We start from the raw sequence: 9246 nt of genomic DNA, 5'->3' as shown, positions 1-9246 counted from the left end.
GGGGCCCGTGCCCCGGATATTTTATGACCCTAGCAACGCCCCTGGTCCCACCTCTGGGACTATATCTCCACTCTCCATTGCAGTGTATGGCATTGGCAATAATAGCAGAGTATATTTTCTTGGTTATTTTCAGAACTCGCATAGATACAAATAGCGAGCACGTGTCCATGACATCTGACCTTTGCAATCCTCCTTCTTCTTGAGATTAGTGCAGGTCCCAGAGGGAACTATATATACCGTATAACATCTGCTTCCTCTTTTAATATAAGGAAAGTCAGTGAGCCAGTTTTGTTTTCCAAAAAGAAAAGGCGCCATACTACGAGTGAAATAAAGCTGACTCAAAATAGCCTCATGTAGCTCTAGTCTTATGAACTAAGCGGAAACACCACACACCAGAGCACGAGCCACGCTGCCTACAGCGGACAACAAGCCACGCGCTTTATCAGGATCGATTATTCTCTCCTGGCAGAGTAGATGTCAGCCGTCAGGCGCGCGCCTGTCACAGATTGGCTGCTGAGGAGGAGCTGGGCGGGGCCGCTGCAAGCTTCAGTCCTGCAGTGTGGAGGCTGTGCGGGGGATTTCGCCATGAATCGTTATTTCAGTTCCCTTCTGCGTCTGAGGACTTTCCCCTGTCATAGGAGGAAGCTCCTGCAGCCCGTGGTGTCCAGGCGACCGGTCACTGCTCCACAAGCGAGGATGGTAAGAAACAGCTCCTGTCACTGCACATTGTCTCCTGGAAAGGTCACCTTCTAGGGCAGATCCTGCACTGCAGTCACCCGGCCTGTGCGCCTGTCATTCACACCGGGCTCTGTCTATGAGACGTCAGGATTCATTTGTATAGGCAAAAGAGAAGACAGGCTTCTGGCATGGATGCCGGAGAGAGGCTCAACGCGAAATGGGTCAGTAAGACATTAGTGAAAAGTCACAGAAGCCAGCAAGAGAGACCCAATCTGTATGTTTCCATAAGAAATCACTGATGTGAAATAAAGCCAATGTAAAAGCACACTTAGATGTTTTATAGGGCTTAAAACAAAATGTGCAGTCTACACATTTGTAATATTTGTGGACAATACATCTATTTTGGGTAGAAAATTAAACATTTTCAATGGTAGGCTTTTTTTTGGCTGTTCGTCATACCATAAAAATGTAATTTTTATTTTATGGGTTGCCACGATTACTAAAATACCTTATTTACATGGCTTCTGAAAAATAAAATTCCCCAATAAAAACTAATTTAGAGTTAATTGTAGCATCACCAATCTTTCAAAGGCATGCTCTTTGGCTTACAAATCTGGGTAAGGGCTTATATTTTGAGAGAAGAGTTGTTCTTTTTAGCAGCCTGGTTCAGTGCAGGTTCTGTAGGGATTCTGTTTTATTATACAGATTATTACAGACACAGCCATACCATATATGTGGGGGGGGGGGGAGTTAGTGCATTTTGTGTTTCTTATACTTTAAGTGTTTGTATGGGAATGTGTAATTTTAGGGGCATATATTTAATTTTTTTTATTTATTTTAATAATGTTTTAAACTTTTTCTTTCTTTTTTTTTCTTTTTATTTCACTTTATACAAACTTGGACTTGAACCAGTGACACTCTGATCGCTGGTTCAAGTCCAAGACACTGCACTACAATACTAAAACAATGCAAGACAACAGGTCCTGGTTAACAATTGCTTCTGTTTCCATAGAAACCCATATGTGATCGGGGCCTGCCCCTGTACACTAGGGTTCTGTACCACGGTGCATTCTTCGTCTGTTCTTGGTTCATTTCGTAAACACACTGAATACGCATGCGTTTTTGCATGTTTACCAATGCATTTGGCTGGTTTGAATCCGTTTTTCTTCATTTCTGGAAGCACAAGCAGCTGTATAAAGGTGTTTACAGCTGTTCACACTGCCAGAAATTAAAATGAACAGATACAAACCAGCCAAATGCTTGGTAAACATGCTTAGGATTGGCTATCATGATGTCATGGTCAGATCGGGGTGGGTTGTTAGTTTTGCTGGAATGATCTGTAAACTTATAGCAGACTCCCACAACCCCAAAGTCTATTTTTATTGTTATGAGCAAAGAGCAGGATTTATTGATTCCAAATGTTTTTCCAGATGTCCTCTGCCCTAGCAAACAAAATTATGCATGTTGCACAATATGGAAGCTTCAAAGTTTGGAAACATGAAACATTAACACATTCTAAACCCTTTGAAAGTCAATTGTGGATGAACAGGGCTTTGCTTCCAGTTAAAAGCAGGTCTTTATATAGAGCATTCAACTGGTGTTTCTTTTGTTCCGTTGGATTCATTACATCTGGCAGAAAAGATTTCTATATGAAATTGGAGGGTGGAGTAAAGACCATCCAATACTAATGGATTTATTTAACATAAAATATCATCACAATTTTGTTTGATTTCTTTATGTTCCGAATTAAAGGGTATTAGTTTTGAAAACCAAGTCTACGTTATTATTCCAGTCATGCCCCCTGATTTTCACTGTAACTTGATTTAGTTGTAGAAGTACCCCTGAATTTTTGTGAGAAATCCCTGCCTCTGACTCTTTTGGCCTTTCCTGTTTGAAAATTGTTATTAATAAAGCTTGAAACGACTTGACAATTTTGCACCTTCCTATTTTTTCATATCTGCTCTGTGTCCTCTCATTTTTGTAGAATGTGATGAGACTATTTACAAAAAAGGCATATAAGCCTCACTGAAACTCATTTGTCAATTAAAACTTCACTTTTATTAAACAATTTTAAGAGCAATATGTAATTTCCAAAAGAAAGGTTTTTTGGTATGGACCGTTTCTATGTTGGGTTAAAATTAAGCAGGCCGTTGTGGAGACTTCTTTGTGTGGTTCAGAGTGCTCACTCTGTAATTGGGCAGCAGTGTCCTGAGGTTTTAGTACCCGGATTATGTCTCCTAACAGTAGATGTCAATCTTATATTGCTGTTTCCAGTGCTATGAGATTGTAACAATAATGCTTGTTTTGTAAACAGTTAGTATCAAAGTTCTGACTTCCAGCAGCAGGTGTCAATCTTATACTGCTAGTTTAAGCATTGTGAGGTTGTAACAATATTGTAACTGTTGCTAAATAGATATAGTATCAATGTCAACTAATTGGTACTCCATCTCATGTGCTCCACTGGTACTTTAGTAACTACTATAGTGGCTCTATTTGACAGTTAACGTCACTTTCAACGAGCCCAGCATATAGATTGGATGTATCCACAGTGTTGGTACCAGGACCTCTATTAAGCCTCAGTTCGGTACTGTTGTACCATATAGGTTATACTATTCTTTCCCTTGCCAACACACACTGATAATGGATTCCACACACCACTTTGCCTGCTAACTAAAAACTTGTTCCACACTAACGCCCCCCCCCCCCCCCCCCTACATGTTTCGCCACATACGTGGCGTCCTCTGGGGTGACGGGGCTAGAAACATATCGCAGCATCCCTTCGATGCCCTGGCGTGTGCCCATACAGCAGGTTACCACCACATATGGGGTATATATGCGGGAGGGATTGGGTATCAAATTTTGTGGAGCGTTCTGAGAATTTGTACATTTTTTGAAAAACACATTCATTTAGCCAAAAAATTGCATCCGATTTTGTTTTAACCCCTGTATAGTGACACAGGGCAGATTTGAAAAAATGGGCCGTGTCAGGAAGGTGAAAAGTGGCTTCGGCGTTAAGAGGTTGAAGGGATAAGCGGTTGTCTGCAGAAAGTGACCTAATAAACCACTACCAGTATTTCCACTTCGTCCCCCATGACGGCCCACCTGGAGGATGCCCCTTGACCTCTGTAGGGACAGGAAGAAGAGAGGTTAAATTCCCCTCCCCGCATCCTCCCGCCAGTGTTCTTCCTGTCCCTACCGAGGCAGGTCATAGAGAGGTGCCCTCTCTCCTCCAGGTGGGGGGGGGGGGGACGAAGAATTACTCACGGGTATGCCGTCCACGGCGAAATCCCGGCGGCCCCGGCTCTCGGTCGATCCTGGTCCTCCCTGTAGCCGTCTGGGGGTCCGTTGACAGGGCCGCCGCGCCGCAAGTTCCGATTGCACGCGCGCGCGGCTGAAGAAAACTACACTTCCCAGCAGCCCGTAGTCTGATGACGACTTCCGGCCGCGACCGGAAGTGATCGGGGAAACCGCGCAGCATCACTGGGAGCCGTGGGACGCGGACCGGCAGCCGCTTCAAAGGGGGATGGGCTCCCCATTAAGGTATTTAAAGCAGGTAGATCACTATGATCTGAGGTCTAGTTGTTCAAGTGACTACGGCTCCAGTATCTGCATCTAAATCTTCCGCTGTCTACTATGACTGACGAAGTTAACCCAATCTTCCTGCACCCTCCAGTATCCGTAAGTGGGCTAATCGCAGGGGATATTGCCACTATGTATGCAATGTTGTGGGTTATTAGTCTCCTATATTTGCCTTTTAGGAAAAAGACCTGGGGTCTAAGGGGAAAGGCAAGGAGGAGAAGGGGGATAAGGCTAGCAGGCCTGAAAGACCCGAGAAATCGGATAAAACCAGGACCAGAAAATGTAACATGTGTAACCATTCTATGCCAGATTCATATAAGAAACCAATCTGTAAAGTATGTATTGATAACTTCATGCGAGAGGAGAAATCATCCTTCCTAGACGAGCTCAAAGGGTTCATAGAGGAGAAGGTGGTCTCATCTATTGCCGCTGCTACATCTAGGGCTCCCCCGTGTAAAAAGCCCAGATTGGAACTGGGGTCGTCACCATCCGGAGCAGGAAGTGATTCAGAGACTCCTTCTTGTTCTGTAATAGAAACGGAAGACTCCTTAAATCCCCAGGATTTTGTAAAATCTACTGAATCCAGACATCTTTTCCCAATAGATGAATTGGATGAATTATTGAAGGCCATCAGACAGACATTAGAAATTGAGGATGTGGTCGTACCCCAATCTAAAGAAGATGAGCTATTTGGTGGGTTAAAAGCAAAGCGCCAGAGGGTGTTTCCCTTAAATGACACCCTCAAAGAGTTAGTGTATGAGGAATGGAAGGAACCAGAGAAGAGGATCCTTATATCAAAAAACTTTAGGAAGAGATTGGTCTTTGAGCCTGAAGACTCTAAGCTATGGGATTCCTGTCCCAAAGTGGATGTGCAGGTTACTAAAATAGTAAGGAAGACAGACCTGCCGTTTGAAGACGCAGCGCAGCTTAGAGACCCCATGGACAGGAAATCTGACTCTCTGCTGAAAAAAGCTTGGGAAACATCCATGTGGGGTCTGAAATCAAATTTAACGGCCACCTCAGTCGCGAGAAATCTCCTGTATTGGCTAAATGAGCTCGAATCTCATATTAAAGAAGGAACTCCCAGAACTACAATTTTGGAGAATTTCCCTCTATTAAAATCAGCAACGTCCTTCTTAGCAGACGCGGCAGCTGAAGGTGTACGGTTCTCTTCAAAAGAAGGAGCCCTGACAAATGCTTCAAGAAGGGCGCTGTGGCTGAAGCAGTGGAGTGGGGATATCCGCTCAAAAACAAAGCTATGTGGTCTTCCCTTTTCAGGTGAATTCGTCTTTGGCCCTGAACTTGACACCATCTTGGAAAGGGCATCAGATAAAAGAAAGGGTTTCCCGGAGAATAAGCCAATACCCAGGAAGCAGCCCTTTCGGGACTTTAAGAGCCAAAGAGAAGAATACAAAGATAAAGGGAAAAGGGGTCGCTGGAGCTACCCGAAAGGAGGAAAAGGTAAAGGGTTTCTCTTTTCAACATCATCCGATCCCAACAGAAACAAGAAACAGTGACGCCATAGTAGGAGGAAGATTATTGAAGTTCAGACAGGAATGGTTAAAAATCACCTCAAATCCTTGGGTTCTAGACATCCTTCTTCAAGGATACAAGATAGACTTCAAGAAACTTCCTCCTACCAGTTACCTACCACCCCCTCCCCATACATCAGAAATGTCCCACTATCTAATCTGGCAAGAAATATCATCTTTACTGTCTTCTGGAGTTATTACCCAGGTTCCTCAGGAACAAGAAAAGCAAGGATTTTATTCTTCTCTTTTTCTTGTAAAGAAGCCGAACGGATCGAACAGGCTGATAATCAACCTGAAACGACTCAACGACTTCATCGTCTACAACAAGTTCAGGATGGAGTCGGTAAGGTCTGCCACTCACATTATCCACAAAAATGCTGTAATGTGCACTATAGACCTAAAGGACGCATATTATCACGTCCCCATTCACCCGTCTTCACAAAAGTTCCTAAGGTTCTCTGTCCTTTCTCCAGGGGGTTCCACGTTACATTTTCAATTTCGTGCACTCCCCTTTGGCATATCTTCAGCCCCCAGAACCTTCACCAAGGTGATGATAGAGGTGGTGGCGTTCCTAAGACAGCAGGACATACTGATTGTTCCATATCTAGACGACCTGCTGGTTATTGGACAAAACAAACAGAACCTGATTTCTTCCAGAAACATCACAATAGGAACTTTAGAAAAACTAGGCTGGATCATAAATTACCCAAAATCAGATTTATCACCAGCCACAGTAAAGAAATTCCTGGGAGTAAATTTAAACTCATGCTTACAAATGTCATTCCTTCCACAGGAAAAGGGGGCTCATATCAAGGAGGAGTTAAGAAGGTTCCGGAGAAGGTCTCTTATCTCCATCAGGGGCGCTATGAAGGTCCTAGGACTATTAACAGCATGCATCCCCTCAGTGGCCTGGTGCCAAGCCCATACTCGAGCTCTCCAGAAATGGGTTCTAAGATCCTGGAACAGGAGTTCGAAGGGACTGGACAAAAAGGTATCAATCCCCGCATCAGTCAAGGAAGATCTCAAGTGGTGGCTGATGGACACAAATCTAGACAGGGGAATCTTCTGGAGGAACAGTCCGTATATCACCATACAGACAGACGCCAGCAAGAGCGGTTGGGGAGCAGTGCTTCCTCAAAAGTTATCGCAGGGCTCCTGGACAGAGGAGATCTCCAGAAGGTCGTCCAACTATCGAGAACTAAGGGCAGTATGGGAAGTGCTCAGCTCAAACACTGCCCAATTGGCAGGACATCATGTGTTGATACTGTCCGACAACACCACGACAGTATCATACCTGAAGAGGCAAGGGGGAACCAGATCCCCATTACTGATGTCCTTAACAAGGCAAATATTTTTGTGGGCAGAGGACCATGTCCTATCAATCTCGGCTACCCATCTAAAGGGAACAGAGAACACCAGGGCGGATTTCCTCAGCCGAAGGAAAATACTTCCCAACGAGTGGTGCATAAAAGAGGAGATATTCCAGTACCTATCCTCTCTTTGGGGAGAACCTCAAATAGACTTGTTTGCGACAAAAAGAAACTCCAAGTGTCGACACTTTTTTTCCTTAGAAAAAGGGGAGACAAGAGATCGTCTGGATGCATTCTCCCACCCTTGGAACACCACTCTCGCCTACGCCTTCCCCCCTATTCCCCTGATCGCCAGAGTATTGGAGAAAATTTATCTAGAGAAGACACAGACCATATTTGTGTGCCCAAATTGGCCCAAAAAGAGCTGGTACCCAATTCTGAAGCGGATGTCCACTCAGGACCCAGTCATGTTACCAGTGTCAGAAGATCTCCTGGTACAGGGTCCAATATCCCATCCAGATCCAGGAAGACTCCAGTTATCAGCATGGATCCTGAATCGGACTATATGAAGTCCCAAGGACTATCCTCTGCTGTTATAAACACCCTGAAGGCAAGTAGAAAACCTGTAACTTTTGCCATTTATCACAAGATTTGGAAAAAGTTTTGTTCTTTCTGTGCAGATAATCCACCATGTCAATCTAACCCCAATATTTTGCAGGTTCTTAACTTCCTTCAAAAGGGTTTGGAGTTGGGACTTTCCACAAGTACTCTAAAGGTCCAGGTATCAGCCCTAAGTGCGTTCTTCGATCAACCCCTCATCGAGCACAGGTGGGTGAAAAGATTCATTCTAGCAGCCTCTAGATTAAAACCCCAGGTCCTTAAAAGGACTTCTTCATGGGATCTTTCTCTGGTTTTAAATGCTTTAATTAAGGAGCCTTTTGAACCAATTTCTTCTGCTAGTGTAAAAAACCTGACACTAAAAACAGGTTTTCTGGTAGCAATCACCTCAGCACGGAGATTAGGTGAACTCCAGGCAATTTCTATCAAGGAACCCTATATGAGGGTTCTTGATGATAGAATTATTCTCACACTGGACCCAAATTTCATCCCAAAGGTGGTCTCGGAGTTCCATAGAGGTCAAGAGATCATATTACCTTCCTTCTGCAAGAATCCGTCCTCAGAAAGAGAACGCGAATGGCACACTCTAGATGTAAGGCGTTCTGTCGTTAGATACTTGGAAATAACTGAATCCTGGCGAGTTGATTCTAACCTATTTCTCCAATTCCAGGGGAAAAATAAGGGGAGGAAGGCGTCCAAGGCAACCATCGCTAGATGGCTAAGGATGGCGATATCTTCTTGTTACGACATCCAAGAGATTCCAGTACCATCAGGAATAAGGGCACATTCCACAAGAGCCGTATCCACCTCCTGGGCAGAGAAAAGAGGGGCCTCCTTAGAACAGATCTGCAAAGCAGCAACTTGGACTTCCTCTTCTACCTTCTCTAAACACTATAGACTTGACTTGCCCTCCTCGAAGGATCTGTCCTTCGGGAGAAAAGTGCTTCAAGCAGTGATCCCTCCCTAAAAGACTACTCATATTGTAAGTCTCCAGGTGGGCCGTCATGGGGGACGAAGTGGAAAGAATGAATTAGTTACTCACCGGTAATTCCATTTCCATTAGTCCACCATGACGGCCTATAGTTTCCCTCCCTTGCTTGTTATAGGTTATGTGGTATTCACAATGATGAAACTGTATGTGATGAAAACATATAAATAAATCATTGTTGCATCTTCCTCAGTGTGGTTATTTTGAAGTCACTGGCGGGAGGATGCGGGGAGGGGAATTTAACCTCTCTTCTTCCTGTCCCTACAGAGGTCAAGGGGCATCCTCCAGGTGGGCCGTCATGGTGGACTAATGGAAATGGAATTACCGGTGAGTAACTAATTCATTCTTTTGTCAGGCAGCTGAACACCTTCAATATTATGTTTCTTTCATGACCCAGTGTGGTGGCATCATCCAGAAAATCTACTTTGAAGTGAGATGTAAACTGGTTATATAAGGTCAAGGAGGCAGAGATTTTAACACTGAAATCTAGCTATTTCCTCAAAGCCCCCTTTGTTGTAATTTTGATGGTTCAGAATCATTA

At 44.1% G+C, this 9246-nt stretch overlaps 2 protein-coding genes across 3 annotated transcripts in view; both read left to right on the top strand.

Moving 5' to 3' along the window:
* The first annotated feature begins 445 nt into the window (after positions 1-445).
* FH (fumarate hydratase) overlaps positions 446-9246 on the top strand; it is a 32933-nt gene continuing 24132 nt past the window's right edge. Inside the window, exon 1 of the mRNA XM_072141165.1 lies at positions 446-699. Coding sequence (XP_071997266.1) covers positions 475-699 — 225 coding nt within the window. The 5' untranslated portion in view covers positions 446-474. The remainder of the gene's footprint in view (positions 700-9246) is intronic.
* On the top strand, positions 5814-9022 carry LOC140121495 (uncharacterized). Of its 2 annotated transcripts, none has more exons than XM_072141163.1 (2): positions 5814-8309; positions 8388-9022. In XM_072141163.1, exons 1-2 carry the CDS (start codon positions 5814-5816, stop codon positions 8682-8684), a joined length of 2793 nt encoding a protein of 930 aa, XP_071997264.1. In that variant the 3' UTR covers positions 8685-9022. The 2 variants fall into 2 exon arrangements, with proteins under 2 accessions (XP_071997264.1, XP_071997265.1); XM_072141164.1 differs by having other exon boundaries at positions 5814-7927; positions 8388-8475.

Source organism: Engystomops pustulosus, chromosome 3 (assembly GCF_040894005.1).
Source record: "Engystomops pustulosus chromosome 3, aEngPut4.maternal, whole genome shotgun sequence".
NCBI classification, from domain to species: domain Eukaryota; kingdom Metazoa; phylum Chordata; class Amphibia; order Anura; family Leptodactylidae; genus Engystomops; species Engystomops pustulosus.
The sequence above is the reverse complement of the archived record's forward strand: the minus strand, read 5'-3'. Positions and strand labels throughout refer to the sequence as shown.

Bases quoted from the DNA above. Each gene is read 5' to 3' on its own strand.
- LOC140121495 (XM_072141163.1), top strand. From the start codon at position 5,814: ATGGTTAAAAATCACCTCAAATCCTTGGGTTCTAGACATCCTTCTTCA. The intron at 8,310-8,387 runs GTAAGGCGTTCT...CTCCAATTCCAG, and splicing joins GCGAATGGCACACTCTAGAT to GGGAAAAATAAGGGGAGGAA.